At 41.8% G+C, this 21,069-nt stretch overlaps 2 protein-coding genes across 7 annotated transcripts in view; one reads left to right on the top strand and one right to left on the bottom strand.

Annotated features, from left to right (window-relative positions):
* Positions 1–925: 925 nt before the first annotated feature.
* Positions 926–7,883, bottom strand: RWDD4 (RWD domain containing 4). Of its 4 annotated transcripts, none has more exons than XM_054990019.1 (7): positions 7,759–7,883; positions 6,039–6,072; positions 4,892–4,997; positions 4,659–4,803; positions 4,055–4,172; positions 3,736–3,921; positions 926–1,372 (listed from the first exon to the last, which is right to left on the bottom strand). In XM_054990019.1, the coding sequence occupies exons 1-6, from the start codon at positions 7,780–7,782 to the stop codon at positions 3,863–3,865; spliced, it is 486 nt and encodes a 161-aa protein (XP_054845994.1). In that variant the 5' UTR covers positions 7,783–7,883; the 3' UTR covers positions 926–1,372; positions 3,736–3,862. The 4 variants fall into 4 exon arrangements, with proteins under 4 accessions (XP_054845994.1, XP_054845995.1, XP_054845992.1 ...); XM_054990020.1 differs by having other exon boundaries at positions 4,892–5,001; XM_054990017.1 differs by having other exon boundaries at positions 4,892–5,001; positions 5,992–6,072.
* Positions 7,884–8,182: 299 nt separating this feature from the next.
* TRAPPC11 (trafficking protein particle complex subunit 11) overlaps positions 8,183–21,069 on the top strand; it is a 42,055-nt gene continuing 29,168 nt past the window's right edge. Inside the window, exons 1-10 of one of the 3 annotated variants that reach the window (XM_054990147.1) lie at positions 8,183–8,323; positions 10,738–10,962; positions 12,988–13,157; positions 13,452–13,522; positions 14,834–14,948; positions 15,881–15,980; positions 16,455–16,528; positions 18,040–18,136; positions 19,230–19,363; positions 20,589–20,736. In XM_054990147.1, coding sequence (XP_054846122.1) covers positions 10,759–10,962; positions 12,988–13,157; positions 13,452–13,522; positions 14,834–14,948; positions 15,881–15,980; positions 16,455–16,528; positions 18,040–18,136; positions 19,230–19,363; positions 20,589–20,736 — 1,113 coding nt within the window. In that variant the 5' untranslated portion in view covers positions 8,183–8,323; positions 10,738–10,758. Of the gene's footprint in view, positions 8,324–10,737; positions 10,963–12,987; positions 13,158–13,398; positions 13,523–14,833; positions 14,949–15,880; positions 15,981–16,454; positions 16,529–18,039; positions 18,137–19,229; positions 19,364–20,588; positions 20,737–21,069 lie in introns of those variants that run through there. The other 2 variants (XM_054990148.1, XM_054990150.1) reach the window with 2 other exon arrangements.

Genomic DNA, 21,069 nt, shown 5'->3' on the forward strand with positions numbered 1-21,069 from the left:
GACCATATACTAGTGGTGTGGGGAGACCCACCACGCTCCACCCATTCACACTGCTGGCCAAACACTCATGAGATATTCGTTCTTGCAGGATAAAAACGAGGGCAGGGACAGGCTGTAGCTGGAGACAGAATTCTATCCAAACTCCCCAAGAGAGATGGGTGAATATCATCTTCATGATTGTATTTATCTGCCACCAACGGGCTGGCCACTAAAGGTAGCCATCAGGGGGATCACCGGTGGGGGGGGAGTGTGGCTGGACCATGAGAAGTAGAATATCACCTAGAGATAATGGCATTCATTCTCAATCTCTTGCTCACCAACCCCTAATAAGCACCTAAAGACAGTAACTGCTAAACTTTCTCTTTGTGGGCTTGTCATCATGTCTCTGATGCCCCAGAAGAAAGTAGGACAGACGGTAATGCAATAGGTGCTGCTGTTGTCTCTCTGTCATTGACGTTTCAAAGGTTCAAGAACCCTGTGTAAACCAAAAGGTTGGCAATCCTATTCTTATATGATGCTACTGGATAAAAACTGAGACGGGTAGAGCTGTGTCTGTTCTTAGGACAGCATGCCACAGTACTCAGTTATTCATTTCAGCGATTTGCATGATGGCCCCCCAACCCCAGCAACAGCCAACATTCCTTTGCCCAAGTTTTGCCAGAGAAGCACCAACAACGATAATAACATGGCCTCTGTCAACGGTACCATATAATAATGCTATAAAACACATTTAAAAAAATTAATTTCCTTCAATTGCAATTTTTCCTAACTATAGTACTCCCATGTTTGTTATTTTAACCCCAGACCTAGTTGAGAATATCTGGCTACTGTAATTGTGTTAAAATAATTGTGCAGGAATTAAATATGAAGACAAAACTGCCAGTTCTTCTTCAGACAAACTCCAGGAGTTTTAATTAAAATGATCTTATGTTAAAAGGTCTGATTTATTTTTTTTAAACAGGGAGATGTTCTAAGTGAAACATCTTCTCTTATAACAGTGAATCATCTAATGCTCTCGCTTGCACATAACTATCAGTTTCTTCATGATTCTTTCAATGCATCATGTAACAATATGAATTAAATAGTTATGTTCAGAGTCATGATGGTTGTAATCCAAATAGAATGACATCAGCTTCAGTGTATCTTCTTTAAAGGCAAACTGTAACGTAGAGAAAGTGATGGATACCAGAAAAACGTTCCTCTGTCTGAGCACAACTTCGCACATTTAAGTTCTGGGATAAATTGTCATTTTATAAAATACCAGCGAGGAAAAAAGTCATGGAAATTGTCTCCAGGCTGCACTGTAATGAAATAGTTGTTTTCCTATATCAAAGTCTTCTTATTCATCATCCTTAGAGCCTGTTTTGCTTAGCTGTTAAAGACAAAAATACTCAGTTGGTTCCAATCCAGACATTTAACAGCACTTAAGACTGGGACGATTTCATTCCAGCCAGCTTGCCCTTTTGCTTTCAAAGGGACTTAAGCATAATTTTCTTTTTACATTGGGCCCTTATTCAGTTGAATAAGAACAAAGACTGGTTAATAATTTCAATATATTTAGCTTCTATTTTAATAGATGCAGAAGAAAGAGCGATGCCTGCACCCTGACTTTATAGAACTATATAAGTTTAACATCAGAAGTGGCTTATATCATGTTCATTCTATACGTTGCTAACCCATTTTTTATTTTCCACTCAAGTAATTATATATTAGGCATATAGGTCACATCAGTATATGAAGCTCTGCAGTGACTAAACAATCTTAAATGATTCACAATTTAGTTGAACCAGCTTGTTCGTGGTGGTGGCAAGTGCCGTCAAGTCATAGCTCACTTATGGAAACCCCTGCTGGGGTTTTCGAGGCAAGAGACTAACAGAAGTGGTTTGCCACGGCCTGCCTCTTCAACCCTGGTCTTCTTTGCAAGTCTCCCCTTCAATTACTAACCAAGGCCAACCCTGCTTAGCTTCCAAGATCTGACAAGATCAGGCTCACTCATGCTATCTAGGTCAGGGCCAGCCCTGCTTACATTACACCATTACTTGGCCCAATTCTGTGCTGCTCAATAGGTTTGCGAGGCAGCAGCTAGCAACGATTGTGATAGCCAACATATAGTAGTACCTAGTTATGTCCTGAATTGGTTCACAATATTAAAACCACAGCATGGCCCATCCAAAACATGCATTTCCCATGCAACAGTTAACACGGTTGTCTTCTTTAGTTGAACAATGGTCTTTGCTGTTGCCATATCAGATATGTATAGATAAAAATGAAAGATGCAGCCATCTATTTTCAGATACCTCTCTGGGTCTTGCTTGTTTTTTTTTTTAAAAAAAAAACAAAGGTTATCGGTGATATAGCGGCTTTACAAATCCTTGCAATGTAGATATTTGGCTTGTCAAAAAAAATCACTGATGAGAAATTAAAACCGATCTCCTGCCCCCAAACTGACAACAGTTCATTATTATATATGCCAGCTTTGTTCATTGCACCAACTTCTCTTTACTGTCTTTGTCCACAGCAAAGTGAATACCATATTGGCCTGTCCTAGGGTACATTGTAATGTAGGCCACTTCCTTTGATTTCAAGACTATGGAGATTTATAAAGTGAGGGTGCAAGACTGGCAGATTTAGTTCGAAAAAGTCCTAATAGTCAATCTTGAAATTTGGTCCAGTGGGTCATAAGCTGGTTGGGTGATCAGCACTTGTGAATCTATTAAGCACATTTGGACAGAAATTTGATTTAAGTCAGTAGGATATGTTTAAAATAAGTACATTTTAGAAAAGGATGTAAGAAAGTTTAAGCTATCAAAGAAAAAAAAATAACCAGCATCCAAATATTATTGCTTGCAATTAAAAATCCTACTATATAAAAGTCTAATCATGTTCCTGACAACTCACTTCCTACCCTGGTGAGCTTCCAGAGGGCACTGCCATGGAGGGAAGCCCAGACGAGGCACCCCGTCCCTCTAGAGACTGTGCTGCAGCAGGAAGCCCAGGCCGGGATCAGGCATGGAGCAGGAGGCAATGCCTGCTACCTCCTTCACCTGGCTGGGATCAGGAGCGGAGCAAGTGGCAGTGCCTGCCCACGTCATCACTCAGCTGGGATCAGGTGCGAAGCAGGTGGCAATGCTTGCCCCCTTTCATTCAGCCAAGATCAGGCACAGAGCAGGCGGCAAGGCCCCTCTCCCTTCATCCAGCCTGGATCAGGAGTGGAGCAGGTGGCAATGCCCACTCTTTTCAACCACTCAGGATCAGACGCAGAGCAGGCAGCAATGCCCCCCCCCAGACAGAATCAGGCACACAGCAGAAGGCAATGCCTGCCTTTACCCAGCTGGGATCAGTCACGGAAAAGGCGGCAATACCTGCTTGCCCCCCATTCACCCGGCCAGGATTAGGAGTGGAGCTGGTGTCAGTTCCCACCCCCTTCCTGCTTTCATCTGGCCGGGATGAGATACAGAGCAGGAGGCAATGCCTACCCCCCCTTCACGCGACTGGGATGAGTAACAGAGCAGATGGCAATACCTGCCCCCCTTCACCTGGCTGGGACCAGGAGCAGAGCAGGTGGCAATGTTCGCCCCCTGCCTTCACCCAGCTGGGATCAGTCACGGAGGAGGAGGCAATACCCGCTTGCCCACCCTCCCCTTTCTAGAACCTGTTGTATTTTTTTCACAATAGGTGTTGTTACTAGTATTTCAATATTGGCATAAAACATTTCAGAAAGACTTAAATACTTACATGCTAGTTAAATATAATACGTGAATCCAAATGTCCACAATGGTTACAAAGGAAGAAAGAGAAAAAAGGATTAGATACTGCCTGAAACATATATCATCTTGATGTTTCAAACATATTCAACAGTCATTCATGTTACCTTGATTACATCAACCCAATTCCATCCTCGAGGCAGTTCTCCTTTGTGATCTATCCAAGACAAAATAGCACCCCAAAGTTGCTCATTTTCAATTTAAAGTCTTACTTCTAAGTTATACAAGCCTTGATCAAAATACATTTTAAAAAAAAAACTGGAAAAAAACATGGTGCATTCTATTCAAACCTGTTTTGTCTGCTAGCTTCCGTTTTTGTGTTTTAGACAACTGTTCCTTTTTCTCTTTTTTCTTACTTGGTTGGGCTGTATCAGGATGTCCAGCTGAGATGCAGTTGTTTAATACTGTCTAAAAAGAAAGTAATTACTATCAGGTTCATACTGTCATTTACTGGCACTTAAATGAATTTGCTTCTTTTATTCTTAGTTCCCCCTTTTCTTCAGTTAGTCAAAGATCTAATTGAATCAGATTTTCAATCAAACCACTTTCAGTGACATTAGCTTTGGAAAACTTCCATTTATTGTGAGTGCTGGATAAATTCATTTGTGCTACTGTGACATACTTGTTAACAACTGACATATGTGGTTAAGTAGTATTTTAATTACTGCTCATCACTGATTTAAGTGTCATTCTGAATGAAATGGCCAAACCACTGTAAAATTAAATATGTTATTTAATTTCAGGTATGATTATTTAGCAGTTTTTGCCGACAATATTCTCTAGCACCCTAAGTAATTGTATCTAGTTTAGCAAAGGAAGTATTTGTTTTTGCAGTGGAGTCAAGCATCAGTTTACTAACATTTTGAGACAGATTAAACAAAGTTATAAGCTTACCACAGTATTAACAGGTTGGTTTTCCATGAACAGCTCTCTGTTATCTTTGGCATATTCAAAAATGGTATATGTCATTGAGGTTCCAAGGTTAATTTCAACTTCTTCCATTAATTTATTCAATATAGTCTGCTTTATGGCAGAGGATCTAGGAAAGATCACAGAACTCCCTTATAAGGTTAAGTGGAAAACCTTGTAAGTCAGAAAGACCATCTGTGAAATCCTAGAATACTTACATAGCATTATTAAAGAATGCGTCCATAGATATGGCTGGAGCTGTCTGTGGGTATGTTTCTGGCCAAGATATTTCTATTAAGAAGGCTTTAGGATCTCCATTATCACCTATCTGAAGAATATTTAAAAATCATGATCTCAATAAATTTGTTACCAATAGCACCAATACTTAAATGTTTTGTAACTGTAATAGTATCTGTCAGTAAAAATCTAAACATATTTCTTTACAGTAATACATAAAATTAGACAAGGACATTTGTACCATAGGCAACTTTCCATTTCACTTTAAAGAAACAGTGAAAATTTTGAGAAACAAGGTGTAAATTTAAACACATTTCTCATGTATTCAATATTTACGCATTTATATTTGAACATGTACTTAAGTCCTAGTATGACTAATTGCTGAACCAGTTATGAGATCTGATATTCTCAACTACATATACACTCTTGGTCCCCCATCTATGTTAACAAGCAAAACAAAACACCATAGCACAATACCCAGTATCACTCCAAGCTTGCTCCATTTCCATACACATCTGCCCTGCCCTTATAAGCCATGTTTGCCAGGTACATGGCAATCAAAGCAAGTAATTGGACATAACTACTGTAACGGCAGGTCCAATTTGATGTCTGCAGCCATTAAGATTGATAGAGACGGGTAGCCCTATTAGTCTGTCTGTAGCAGAAGAAAAGAGCAAGAGTCCAGTAGCACCTATAAGACTAACAAAATTTGTGGTAGGGGGTGAGGTTTTGTGAGCCACAGTTCACTTCTTCCAATACTGAAGAAGCGGGCTGTGGCTCACAAAAGCTCATACTCTACCACAAGTTTTGTTAGTCTTACAGGTGCTACTGGACTCTTGCTCTTTTCTACTGTATCCATTAGTTTACAGTTGTTATATTTCTCTCAAAATTATGATGACTTTTCCCCTAATATTTGATCATTATGGATCTTGTTATTTTCTTTATAGAAATACACTAAAATACTCTGAATTAAACCAAAATGTCCCAAATATACAGATGCTTCTTAGTAAAACTCAGGAGCTAAATTTTTCAAGTCAATATACATTACTCTTCTTGTGAACTGGGCTTCATGCAATCTCACCCTATATTGAAAGGAAACAGGGCTAAGCTCCTTAAAACACTCATCACCTTCATAAATAGAACGTAATGCTTCTAGCTCCATCTGAAAGAAACAATAATAAAATGGTTAATATTTTTAATGGGAACTGAAAATTCATAAACTCTTTTAAAGTCAGAAATCTGCCATAAGGAATAAAATTGGTTACTGATTTATACTTCTCCCCATAACTGATCACAGCTACTTTTTAATTTTTTTTAAAATAGAAACCTCCAATGCAATTTACAACGTTTTTCAGAGTCCTACCTACTTACTTACCATTTCAGAAATAATTTCCTATACTGGATAGGAATTGCTGTTCTAAGAAACAGAAGCCCAAAGTCCCCTTCACTGCATAGTGTTGTTCTTTAGGGCACATCCAAAGTAAAAAGAACAAACCACAAAAGTGCCTTGTTCCTGGTATCAGATTAAATATTCTCTTCTTGCGATCGCTGAGCATGTACCAAATATGTAATTTTAGACTGCTACATAACAACAGTAATAATAACCAGATTATTATCCTTATAGTACATTGATATTCCTACAGAAGCTAAAAATCAGTAAGATTATCCTAAACTGTCTTCCTCAACTCAATAAGTTATTGAGTCTCATTGACATCTGTGGTGCTGTTCTAGATTTACACTGCAATCCTAAAAAGAGTTACTCCAGTCTAAGCCCACTGTAATCAATGGGCTTAGACTGGAGTAACTCTGCTCAGGATTGCACTGTTAGCCTTGACTCATACATACCTTAGAAAGTATCTTAATCTATGTAAGTACTACATAGTAAGTTTAATACTTACTATGTAGTATTAAAAAAATCTTGCTTAACTCTTAATTAATTAAATAGACATATTTAATTGATCAGTTTAGTATAATCAGTACTAATAAATTAAATATGACATAATTTACATTTAATAAGTTATAGATGTAAAACAACACCATATGAAAATATTTTAAATGTCTTGTCTGCTTTTTTTAAAGCAGTGATCATAAATTATAATAATTTATTTTATTTATATCATATTTGTATTCTGCCCTCCCTGCAAGCAGGCTCTATAATGTCTACTATAATGTCACTATAGTAGCCAATGATAATTTAATTTTTTTTAAATCTAACCTGATTATATAGCTCAACAACATTGGCTGATTTAAGAATGAGTCAATGAGAATAGAGAGAGGTAATATTTTTGGATTTGTTTGTTGTATACCTAAAAAATGTAACATAAATTGTAGAATTTTAATAATCCTTGTAATGTGTACCTGTAATCTTTCTACAAACCTAACCTTATTGTTCTTTTCCTTTTTTGGATCCTATTGTTAAAAAATAAAAAATGTCTTTAAAAAAAAGAGAGAAAAAATAAAAATCTCCCAGCACCTTAAAGATTCAGTAAGTTCTTATCCTACCATAAGCTTCCACACAGTCAACCCCAATTGCAACGTGCACTGACTTTCCTCCCCTGGCAGGCTGTGCTCTTAACGACCGCAGAACAGACTGAAACTTAACCAGTGAAGCGCATGCGCATTATTCACAGAGCAAACTTCACCTGTTGAATTTCTACCCAGCATGCAGCAACTACCCCCCGCCCCCCCAAGTGACAGCCTTATCGACCGCCCCAGCACTATAACTAGACAACATCGGAAGGCCGCCCTAATTCTCCTTTCTAAGCAGCCCCCTTCCCTCCCCTCCTCCGCCTGCCGGCATCCCGCTCCTCTCTCTCCAGCCCGTCCTGCGCGCCTCGGAGCGTCTCACCTCCTGGTCCTCGTTGGCCGTCATGGCGCGGCGGCAGCAGCACGGGAGGCCTCCACCTCCTCCCTGCCGGCCTCCCTCTCGCCGTTCTCTGAGGAGAAACCTCAGTCCTACCGCCGACGCGGAGCGCAGGCGCTAAAAGTGACAGGGCCGCCTGCTCCTGCCTCCTATTGGACAAGGCGCCCCTCGCGCTGGCCGCTTCTTCCCGCTTCCTATTGGCTCTCGTCGTCCCGTGACGACAATGCCCCGCCCCTAACGCGGCTCGGCTTTCCCAAAGCGCCGCCTCGCCCCTTCACTTCTCTCTGCTCCCATTGGCCTTTCTGTTGAACTTTACTCGGCCCGCCTCTCCAACCCTCGGCTGACTCGGAAGAGCAGGCGCGGCTCTGATTGGTCCGCCGGTGTCGACACTCTCCGTAGACGCCTTCAATCAGTCAGCCGGGCCGGGCCGGGCCTTGGCGGAATTCTTCGGCTTGTCCCGCTTCGGGCCGGGCCTTTGCATGGGCTGCGCTTCTGGAAGCCGAGCGGGCTTCTCTCCGCCGCGGGGCTGCTGAGGGTCTTTGCAACGCAGGTGACGAGGGAGGAGCGTCTGGGCTGGGCGGGGGCTCCTGAGGGAGAGGGCTGGCAGACGTCGGGTTGAAACACCGGGTTGCGGCTCGTGTGAAGGGTCGGTGCTTCGGGTGAAAATGCGCCCTGGGCTCCGCAAGAGCAGGGCTCTGCGCCCAGAGAGTCCAACGTGGCTCAGGCACCATTCTCATGATCTCGTTTGCAGCTGCTGTAGAAAAGAGCAAGAGTCCAGTAGCACCTATAAGACTAACAACATTTGTGGTAGGGTATGAACTTTTGTGTGTCACAGGTCACTTCTTCACACTGATAGCCAGGGACATATCCTACTATAAAAGAGAGCTGTGACACACGAAAGCTCATACCCTACTACAAATGTTGTTAGTCTTATAGGTGCTGCTGGACTCTTGCTCTTTTCTACTGCTACAGGCAGACTAACACAGCTACCCATCTTGATTTAATTCCAGTTGGGGAGCTGTGTTAATGTTAGCAGTAACATAAACTAGGAGTCCAAATTTGCTGTGTATCATGGGGGATAGCTCTTTAAAGAAACACATTTTGTTAGTCTTTAGAGTGCAGTTGGACTTCTGTATAGAGCTGCACCTGGCTATCTGGACTACACTGTATTGACAAGAAGCAGATCCATAATAATAATAATAGTAATAATTAATAATAACTGTGCGTATATACTGCTCTTCAAGACTAATTAGTGCCCCACTCAAAGCAGTGAACAAAGTCAGTGTTGGATCAAGATTGGAAGCTGTTTTAGTCTGTCTGTAGTGGTATAAGAGCGTGAGAGTCCCGTAGCACCTATAAGTAGAGGTGGGCACAGTCTGCAAAAAGGACCTAAATTTGACACGGTCCAGCCCAGTTTGTGGTTTTTCACGAAGTTTGGGCTGGTCCATTGGTCCATGAGTCCAGACATCCTGACACTGATCTATCAATTCCCTATGCAATGGAATGGACGTTCACCAACCTTCTGCAGCCCTTGGAACACACCAATTCTAGCCCTCAAAACCTTGATAGGCAGCTCTGGCTACCAACCAGAGAGCTCCCATTCTTCTCTATGTAAGCAAGGAGGAAGAATTAATTCTCTAGGCAATGGAGGCAGCCCTGGAAACATACCAGTCCTAAAAAACCTGACTGGCAGCTCTGGCTGCCAACCAGAGAGCTCCCATTCTCCTCTATACAAGCAAGGAGCAAGAATTAATTGGGACTTCTGAAGCTCTGGGAACACACCAATCCTAGCCCTTAAAAACTAGGTAGCTGTGGCTGCCAACCAAAGAGTTCCTATTCTTCTCTATGAGAGCCAGGATCAAGAATTAATTCCCCAGGCAATGGCTGGGAAGGTGTCTGCGTGGTGAGTGAGAGGGCTCTTCCCCTACCCTTTTCTGTTTGATTTTGCTTCATAGCAACTTTTTGGTGCTGCAAGACAATTGGCATTTGTGACTCCTAGTATCTACTGGAAGTTTCCTGGGGTTGGCCACTTTGGGGGTCTGTAACTCGGACTTCCAAAATGCAATCTTGGCCAAACTTGGAGGGTGGCTGGAGGAGAGCCTGCTGAAGCCTTGCTGTGAGTTTGACATCTCTGAGTGCAAAGGGGGCAGTCCTCGGACCCCCGGAAGTGATGGACCACAGACTGAAGAACCAGTCCATGACCGGGGTGGGTCTGTGAAAAGTTTGTGGTCTGTGGTCCATGAAATAATAATAATAATAATAAATAATAACAGCAACAACATTCAATTTATATTCCGCCCTTCAGGACAACTTAATGCCCACTCAGAGCGGTTTACAAAGTATGTTGTTATTATCCCCACAACAAAACACCCTGTGAGGTGCATGGGGCTGAGAGAGCTCCAGAGAGCCGTGACTAGCCCAAGGTCACCCAGCTGGCTTTAAGTGGAGGGGAATCAAACCCGGCTCTCCAGATTAGAGTCCCTCCCTCTTAACCACTACACCAAACTGGTGAATGCAACAGACCACAGGCCGATGGTCCATGGGGTATGAGCTTTTGTGAGTCACGTGAAAGAAGTGAGCTGAAGCTGTGATTCACAAAAGCTCATACCTTGCTATAAATTGTGTTAGTCTTGTAGGTGCTACTGAACTCTTGCTCTTTTTTAGAGTTAGTGTTATTATAACCCCCACAATACAGCTGGGAAGCTGGGGCTGAGAGGAGTGGCTTACCTAAAACCACCTACTGAGCTCCTGGCAGTAGTGGGATTTGAACTGGCAGAATGCTGGTTGGGAGCCCAACCACTTAACCACCATGTTACAGGATGTGGAGATGTGTTGCAGCATGTACTAGAATGAAGTGGTCCTGTTCCATGGTAATGCTCCTTCCTCCCTCATTCCAAATGCAGTTTCATCATATTGCATTTGGGGAAAAAATTAGAAGGTTAATTTAAACATTTAATGTTTCAGAGTTTGTTGCAGTCTCTGAAGATGAGCCCTTCCCAGTGGGACTTTCCAGTGGAACTGTGTTGCCGGCCTATGGCCTTTGTGACCCTTACAGGCTTGGATGTGATCTACAATGCTGTTCATCGGGCAGTTTGGGATGCCTTTTGTGCAAACAGGAGAGCTGACCGGGTACCAATTTCCTTCAAAGTACTCCCTGGTGATCATGAGTATCCTAAATGCAGAAACAAGGTATTGTTCTAAATCCTTTAAGAAAGTCAAATACTATGTTCTGGTTATAAATCAGCACCATCCTAACCAATGTTGCACCTTTCTAAATCTATTGAAGTATTTTATTTATTTATTTTATTTATTTACGTCATTTATGAGTCACTGAGACTCAGGGTGGATTACACAGTATGAGGTTAATACAATCAGTATCAAGTAAGTACATTTCAATACAATACCATAAGGTAAACATATACAAGTTTAAAGACCTAGCATTAACAAGGATCCAAGACATAGTAGAAAATACTGAAGCAAAACAATCAGTTCTAGGACTAATATTAGACAACATGGAGTGTTGGTTGTACATAGGAGTACATATTTAAAGCAACAGATAATATATAAGGCGAAAATTGTGATGAAGTCTATGATCCCCGACTCGTTAGTGAAGCATCTGAGACCGCATCCCTACAATACAGCTCTCCCATTTGAGTAAAAAGCCTTTTTAAATAGTTGAGTTTTGCATCGTTTACGGAAAGCCAGGAGAGTGAGGGCTTTTCTGACTTCCTCAGGCAGGCCGTTCCATAGGATAGGGGCCACCACAGAGAAAGCCTGTGTATGGGCTGCTGCTGACTTCACCTGTGTGCAGCTTGGCACCTGCAGGAGACTCTGTTCAGATGAGCGAAGCTGCCATGGAAGGACATAGGGAGGGAGGCGGTCCCATGGGTATGCCGGACCAAAGTCAAGAAGAACCTTGTATGTAATAACTAATACCAAACCGAGCACGGTAAACGATAGGTAGCCAGTGGAGCGACTGTAGGACGGGAGTGATGTTCATACTCCTGCTCGCTCCTAATAACAATCGAGCTGCAGCATTTTGCACTAATTGGAGCTTCCTAGTTAATTTAGGTGGGAGGCCAGTGTATAGGGCATTACAATGATGTTACCATAGCATGGATCCAAGTGGCCAGATCAGCCGTGTCAAGATAAGAATCCATCTTCCAGGCTAGAATGAGGTTGTAGAAAGCATTTTTTGCCGCTGCCTTAACTTGTTTTTCTAGTAATAATGCTGGATCCAGTATAACCCCTAGGCTTTTAAATGAGTCTGCAAGGGCCAGACAAACTCTATCAAAAGTGGGGAGTACAATGTTCTTCAAGATCTCTGCCTTCCCAACAAGCATCACTTCCATCTTGTCTGGGTTCAATTTCAATTTGTTGTTTTTCAACCATTTCACCACGGCTATCAGGCAGCGATCTAAGATTTCCACTGCATCCTGTGAAGTAAAAAGTAAATTACTTGCTAAGGTGGATACAACCAGCCTTTTTACTGTTGAAAAAAGGAGAATGGGGTCCCCTTTGACCACCAAAAAATTTAAGGGACCTTCATGTACAAAAGCTGTATGAGACAAGGGCTGGGTTAAGGAGGGGAATTGTGTGAGACAGTGGAAAAGATGACCGGATCCAACCCATTGCTTGCAGTGTTCATTTTTTGGAGAGCTGAGCAATCTGTTTTCCACTTGAAGGTTATTCAAACAGTGGAATTAATTTCCAAAAGCCAATGTTGAAATGTATCTTCAAACTAAAAAAAAAACTCAAGTTATTTTAAGGGCTGGAAACCTCCCTCAGTAAAGATGCTTCAAGACATCATCTCGAGGCCATTAAACTGCTTGTGTTGGAGATTCATGCAAGCTTAGGAAGCACGGGTGTGTGAGACAGAAAGGACATCAGGCACTCTTGGCTGAGTTCAGTGAGATTCTCTGCCTTTTGTGTGAGCTCTTTCCTGGTTATGATAGAGAAGACAAAAAGAAGTTAGGTTTGATGTCTAATAAACAACCTGTATAATTTAATGTCTAATCAAGAACCTGTATAATCTTATTATGCACTTGCTTTACCATACTTTCTTCTTTTTAAATCAAATTATTTTTTTTAAAAAAGAAGAAGCAGTTAGGTTGTTGGGGGCGGGAGGGTTGCTAGTAGCCATAATCCAGAAAGAGAGAGAAATGAACTTTTAAGAACAGAATGAATGCTTATCTCATTTGTTAATGCTTGTAGAGAACATCATACGAATGGCATATTCCAAAAGGTATCTTGAAGACTGGCTGGATGAACAAACATTTGAATTTGGTGCCTGCACTTGTTGTTGTGTTCTATGAGCTGGACTGGGATGAGCCACAGTGGAAAGAAAAACAGTCAGAGTGTGCTACTAGAGTTGAAATTGTCAGGTATACTTTCAGTTGGGGGGGGTCTTCCCTCAGTTTTTCACTTTTCTGTGTTAACTGCTTGACACAACCTTGTACCTGGAGGAAGTCACGATTTTAATAAAAAGGAAATTTAGAACATAATTCTAAATAGGAAAGGGTATTTACTTATTTCCTTCTAAAGGAAGAAAATGAATAAACCACTCTTAATTGGATAGGTTCTTACATCACATGATGTTTTAGTGAATGTTGTCTTGTTTCGTAGACTAAGATGTTTGCCGGTCATCCTGAGTTTGGTACTGTGTATTACTATTACAGGCAGAGTTTGCAAGGAAGAAACACAAAAGTTGCTGTGGTTTTGATTCAAAAGAAAACACCTTTACCTCCAGGTACTAAACATATATTTAACTTTTTGTTTATGGATTTTGAGAAGTCAAATTAAAGGGGAAAAATACAAAGAAGGAAAAATTATATGTTGTTTTGGACTGTGGACTGAATAAGGTGTAGGCTGTATAAACAAAATTTTTAAAAGAATTCTTTTCCTGTTGCTGTAAGGGTGGTGGAGAAATTGCCTTTGTTCTTATAGGTAAGCTGACAGAACAAGTGTGAAGGAGCTTTGCTTGAAGTAGAGTTGAAAGAAGAGGCAATCTAACCTCAAATGAATAAGCAGAGTAATAAGTCCAGTGAAGAATTATTCACTCTAATAAAACTGGTAGTTTACATATGCTGAAATCTGGTTTGTGGCCTAAGTACCAAAAACGTTCCATAAACAAGGACTAGTGAGTTCTTATGCAAAACAGTGATACTTTGCATTGACTGGAAAAAGTGTCTGTGCTCTAAGTCATAAATATTTGGCACAGTGAATCCTTAACCTTCGTGCAATATTTCTTTAGTGCTTCAGTTGAAAGGGTTCCTTTGTTCTTTTCTTGTCTGACACACAAAATCAGGGTTAAACTCAAAGTGATTGATGAAGGGTATGGATTGAGTTTTAATAGGCTGTAGCTGTAAACTTGCTTGAATTCAGATTTTATTTTAAGCAAAAATAAAATTAAAAACATTAAAACATCTTGGTTTGTATTCTACAAGATGTGCTAGTGGAGCAGAACTCATGCTTTCCTATCTCCCCCTCCCATTGAGTCCCTGTGAAAGCTCTCCTAAAGTTTTGTTCCAGTGGGTCCATGGACTTTTATGAACGGCATGGGAGGCAAAGTGGGAACCTGCAATGGGAAAGTCAACAAAGGTTATCCCTCCCTTCTGTTGTCAGAACATGGACAAATACTTTGTTTTAGAGTGGAGCTGCTTCTATCAGCAAAACTTAGTAGCAGAATCACAGATTATGTATTGCATGCTGAAAAAATCAAGCTACTGTTTCTGATTCCTTTGCAAGAAAAGCTGGAATCCCTTTTGCTCTTGATGGCTCACTTTAAGTAATTCTGCTATTTATTTATTTTTCAAATAGCTATCAATATCAATTTGACATTTCCAAAGTGGCTAGCTATTGTAATGTAAGGACTGTGAAACATTGTAGCTGGTATGGGAGCAGTAGATTACGGAGGGATGGTTCCCTGCTTTCCATAGGATTAGTCAATCAAATTAGTGCTTCATTCCAAGTGAGTGATAATACATTGTCTTGTAGATGTACCTTAATAAAGTTTGAGAAGATCGCAGATAATAGTTCTTAATATTCTTCGTTTTCGTAGGGGAAGATGTTATTGCTTCAGAAAGGGCAGCTGCTTTGTGCAATGCATGTGACCTCTCAGGAAAATCCCTGTTTGTTTTGCCTCACACTGATCATCTTGTAGGTTATATTATAAGGTAAGTGAATTATGCGAGCAAGAGACATTTCTGTGATGGTTCTCAACCAAAGCTGAAATCCTATACAAGCTTATTTGACAGTAAGACCCATTGAACTCAGATGGACTTCTGGATGAATGAAAGGTAATATTGTTTTCAGAGAAGAGTTAATGGGTATTTTGTAAAGACAGATGTGTTAAAGTACACAAAATAAGAATTTATTTATTAATTGTAGGGAGTCATTTTTTAATGGCTGGTTATCTCTTCAAATAAACTGTAGAATACTAGCGGCCATCCATTGTTAGGTGAAGTTTTAGAATGAAAACATAAAATTCTCACTTTTTAAATTTTATAAGGCTGTGTGCTTCCATTTCATGCGGCAAGAGCACATATCCTTTGAGGTTCATGTAAGGAAATGAGCATGGAAGCTCTTAGAATGACCATGAGGTGGTCGTAAGTATTTTATGAATCCCATCCTCACAATAGGAAATTCCTTCCCTGTCTCATTGTGGTTATCAGGGCTTATTTTCTGGGAAAAGAGGTGGTGGAACTCAGTGGGTTGCCCTCAGAGAAAATGGTCACATGGCTGAGCGGTGCAGCGGTCAATCTAAACGCCTCTTGTCTGGAGATCAGGGGGCGGGGCCACCAGCCATGTGACCATTTTCAATTGGTTCCAGAACTCCGTTCCCCCGCGTTCCCCCTGAAAAAAAGCTCTGGTGGTTATTGTTTTATGATCACGCAAGTGACTTGAAGGACTTTTGTGCCAAATGTAAAGATACTTTTTGTGTGAAAAATCCTCAACCGTATTCAATTCCAGTTGCTTGATTTATTGTCAATTATAGTGAGATGACAGGATAGAAATCATATTTGAAATTATAATCTGACCTTGTTTGCACTGGAAATGCCATTTCTTCATTCCCTTTAGGAACTTATTGTGGCATTGTCTCTTACAGGTTAGAGAATGCTTTTTATGAACACGCACAGACCTATTACTATACAGAAATCCGAAGGGTGAAATCCCATAAAGAGTTCCTCAACAAAACGACACATCAGGTATAATAGCTGTATTAGAACAGAACCATCTGCCTAGCTTTTGCTGCATTAATAGTCATGTTTTTGATCATTTAAAAAAAATTGTTAGCTTGAGGTTTAAGCCAAGAGTAACCTCCTCCCATTCATATTTCAGTAGGTAAATCAGTTTCTTAAACTTTAAGCTGGAAGTGGGAAATTCCTATCCATTGAGACACTTCTGTGTTCTTACGACGTAAAAGTTTTTTTAATTCCTGGTATGATTAGAGTTATTGCCTCAGTCTAGGCATTTGATGCCAACGTTTTCTGTCATTCTAAGAGCACTGAAATCCATTATATTTGGAAGGTGGGAGGGAATGAAAGCACCCGTGATGGGTTCATTGTTTTTAAGTGTCATACATTTGGAACTGATCTTCAGCTAATATTGCTTACCTAATAACCATAGTTCTGTTAAGACTGATTACAATTCTGAAATGTTGCACATTGGTTGTGTTGCAGCTTCTGTTTGTCAGACATCAGTTCAAAATAGCATTCTTCAGTGAGTTGAAGCAAGATACACAGAATGCGCTGAAGTAAGTGCTCTTAGCCCGGTGATAGAGCATCTGTTTTGCATGCACAATGTCCCAGGTTCAATCTCCAGCATCTCCATTTAAAAGGGTCAATATTAGGTGATGTGAAAGACCTCAACCCGAGACCCTACAGAGCAGCTACCATTCAGAGTAGGCAATGCTGACCTTGCTAGACCAGTATACAGTATAAGACAGCTTCATGTGATCTCTTCAACAGAGGGTTAAATTATATTTCTTCCCAACAAAGGGGGTTGCTCCTCCATGTGTAGAAAGGTGGGAGGAAAGATCACCTTTCTATGGCCATTCTTTAAACTGTTTGCTGTTGACTTTCTCAGGTAACTTGATTTTAAGGAAAGTATGGACTGCCATACTAGATTTAAGTGCAGTATCATTCTTTGGAGTCCCCGAATCCAGTAACTGGAGGAAGAACAGCAATGTATTCCTTTAATTCCTGCATGCTGGATAGATCAGTATGCATCCAATTGAAATATTGCTGCTGCTTTCCTTACATGAGAGGAGCTGCAGCAGTGAATAAACTAAAGGGTTCAAGTGGTGGATTTACTTGCTGCTTCTTGAGTTAATAAGCTTAGGAGCAGAGATGGGCACGGACCAGAAAACAGACCAAAATTTGACACGGACGAGCCCTGTTTGGCATTCACAAACTGGAGGGTCATGGGATGTGCGTTTTCGATGGACCTGACATCTTTTGGGCTGGTACGTTGGTCCATGCCTTTAAAGCGTCCGTTTCCGTGCCCCTTACTTGCAGGCAGCACTGGGTGCTCCCTGCGGGGCTGGCTTTAGCTGACAGGCAGGAACTACCTCGCCTGCCAGCTGAAGCAAGGCACGGGGTTTAAAGCTCCCATTTTTGTGCCCCTCGGTTGCAAGTGGCTTGGAAACGGGTGCTCCCATGCAGGGCTGGCTTCAGCTGACGGGCAGGGGAGCTTCCTCCCCAGCTGGACAGCTGAAGCAAATCGCACCGAGTTGCAAAGCACCCTGGTTCCATGCGTGGCTTGTAAGCTGCGCAGAATGGGGCGCTTTAACATTTAAACCCCCTCGGTTTGCTCCAGCTGATCCGTGGGGACTTTCTCACCTGCCAGCTGAAGCTAGGCGCGAGGTTTAAAGTGCCTGTTTCTGTGCCTCTCACTTGCAAGTGGCACAGAAACGAGTGTTCCCCCCCTGCAGGGCTGACTTCAGCTGACAGGCCCCTGAAAGTGACAGACCATGCACTGATGAACAGGGGTGGTCCGTGAAAAGTTTGTGGTCCATGAAATGCGATGGGCCACAGCCTGACAGCCCATGGTTTTTTCCTGGTCTGTGCCCACCTCTACTTAGGAGGATCCTCATTGTGATGTTGTATCCCAGAAGGATGAATTCCTTGAGCTGAGGAGAAGAAAGGACAGCACCAGGATTTATTACATCATTTTGGGGCACTTCTCAATTGTAGTGTTCTTCTCAATTGATATATTTTCCTACAATGAATGGGCAAATTAAAATCAACAACCTTTCTTATTTAGAAACTACAGAACTGCTTATAATCTTGTACATGAATTGAGAGCTCATGAAACAAATATGCTGGAAATCAAGACCATGGCAGGATTTATTAATTACAAGGTAACAGTGGTTGACTTTTAATCTTTAATTCATAACATTCAAAACTATAGAAGAAAAATTGTATTACTAAACTTGTGGAGGGATTGCGTGCTGCTAATTTAACGGGAGCTTGTCAACTCTTAAGATGCCATGTCATGCTTTCCTGAAAAATGCCCTCTGGTGAGCATGCTTTTTAAACATGAGATACAGAGTGATAATACATTTGGTACCCTGAGTTTCTGTAGAATCATATCACTATTTTCTGTAGATCTGGGTTCTTCATGGACAGGACTGGGAGGACTAGTTTCAGATCCCCACTCCGCCATGAAGCTGAATAGATGATCTTAACCTAATCTCTCTAAGTCTAATGTACTTCACAAGGTTGTTGTAGCGATAAAATAGAGGCTGGAGAACCATATGTATCTCCAGGGCTTTTTTTCTGGGAAAAGAGGTGGTGGAACTCAGTGGGTTGCCCTCAGAGAAAATGTTCACATGGCTGGTGGCCCCGCCCCCTGATCTCCGGACAGAGGGGAGTTGAGATTGAGGTGCGAAGGGCAATCTAAACTCCCCTCTGTCTGGAGATCAGGGGGCGGGGCCACCAGCCATGTGACCATTTTCAAGAGGTTCTGGAACTTCGTTCCACTGTGTTCCAGCTGGAAAAAAGCCCTGTGTATCTCCATGGAGGTTTTGGGGAAAGGATGGTTGAAAATATGACAGGCTTCCAATTGGGGGCCTGCAGATAATACCACCCCTTTAGCGTTCATGTGTCTCCTGACACTCTTTTATGGCAGGATGTAGCATATATATCCACATTGAAGAATTTGTTGGTAAGGGGCTTTTGGCAGCTGGATATGCTAGCTGGAGAGAGCCTGAACATGATGGCAGTAAAAGCATTTTTGCTATTTGCTGGAAAAAAAATCTGATTCAGTCCTTTTCCCATTTAATGCTCTGAAGGTATTTAGATTATGAAGGGGAGTGTGGTGGAAAGAAACAGGCAATAACTTTACGTTCCTCTATGATTTGCTAACTTGCCTACCACAATTGTATTATCTAAAGAGTTGCTTCTGTGATGATGAGGTTTTAATTCAAGTGTTCCAACTCTGAATCTTTTTAGATTTGCCGCCTGTGTTTTCAGCATAACACCCCGCTGGATGCAATTGCACAGTTTAGAAAACACATAGATGTGTGCAAGAAAAAAATAGGCAGCGCGGAGTTGGCTTTTGAGCATGCTGCCTGGATGTCCAAACAGTATGTTGTTTTACAACTAATACTGTAGTGAGTGGATGCTCTGATTCAAATGGAAATTATTTGTTTTCAATGTATTCTGTAATCTGTATCATTATCAGGTGTAAATGTTGTTATACAATGAAGATCTAGGTCTGTAGTAATATAAGGTAAAGGTAGTCCCCTGTGCAAGCACTGAGTCATTACTGGCCCATGGGGGGACGTCGCACCACGACGTTTTCTTGGCAGACTTCTGTTATGGGGCGGTTTGCCAGTGCCTTCCCCAGTCATCTGCACTTTACCCCCAGGAAACTGGGTACTCATTTTACCGACCTCGGAAGGATGAGTCAACCTTGAGTTGGCTACCTGAACCCAGCTTCCGCCGGGATCGAACTCAGGTTGTCGTGAGCAGAACGTGGGCTGCAGTACTGCAGTTTACCACCCTGCGCCACGGGGCTCTTCTGTAGTAATATACCTAAAGCAGTTTTGTGAGTCAGTGAATGAATTGGGATGTAAATCAAAATGTTTCTCAACCAAGCGCACAGGACAATCTGATTTTAGAATCTTGTGCAGAAAATTTGATTTCCCTTGATCTGATCCAACTATCCCCATTCTGACCCTGATCATATCGCTGACAAACGTTAATTGCAGGAAACTAAGATTGCAAGTGTACCAAGGCTTGCTTTTTGCTCTGGAAAATGGTACAGTGAGGGGGGAGCAGAGGCCCCTCTTCATCCTTGTGCCACAGCCTCAAGCTGAAATGGGCCCTAGTGCACTTGCGAACGGTGTTCTCCCCCAACTCATGGCCAAACATCTCATCTAGTTTGGCCCTTAATCCTGTAGCCATGAGAAGTGAAATGTTCCCCTGCCCCATTAAAACTGGAATTCTTGCAAAAGGTTGATGTGCTGTAAGAGCTGCAAGTTATATTTACCCCCTGTGCTTCTGATGCACCGTATTGTGCTTTACTGAACTTCCGGGAGAATCTCTCAAGTCTGGGGGTCTACGTGAGGTAGTGATTAGAGAATACAATTAGAAGCAGAGAGGCCCAGAGTTAGATTCTTCCTCTGCTGTGATGCTCACAAGGTGACGTTAGCCCAGTGTGTCTGTTTCTTAGCCTAATGTACTGGAGATTTGTTATGTGGGCAAAATGGAGACGGGAAGAACCATGTTCTCCACACTGAGCTTCTTGGAGAAAGCATGGGATAACAATAAAGAAAACATTTAAATGTATTCTTTTTTTAAATACAGATTTCAGGTTTTTGGGGACTTGTTTGACGAAGCTATCAAACTAGGATTGACAGCCATTCAAACGCAGAACCCAGGTTTCTATTATCAGCAGGCGGCATACTATGCACAAGAAAGGAAGCAGCTGGCAAATGTTCTCTGTAATCATGAGGTGAGTCCCAGCCAGCCTTGCCATTGATCAAGAACCCATATCAGGTCCTGTTCTTATAAGTTTATACCCTGCAAATCGTGTTGGTCTCTAAGGTGCCACTGGGCTCAGTTCCTGCTGTTCTACTGCAGACCAGCATGGCTGCTCTCCTAACATCATATCCTTACACGCTTTCTGTCCCAGGTGACTGCAATTTCCAGTCTGCCTACGGTGATGTCTCACTGTGCTGCCAGGTATTGAGCTGGTCAAGCAAATGCAAATGCCATGCATTGAATGCAGCACTGATCAGGGTTTTTAAAAAAACTCTTAATACTTGCTTTAATGAACAGTTGTTTG

The sequence above is a fragment of the Eublepharis macularius genome, chromosome 10, assembly GCF_028583425.1.
Source record: "Eublepharis macularius isolate TG4126 chromosome 10, MPM_Emac_v1.0, whole genome shotgun sequence".
NCBI classification, from domain to species: Eukaryota; Metazoa; Chordata; class Lepidosauria; order Squamata; family Eublepharidae; genus Eublepharis; species Eublepharis macularius.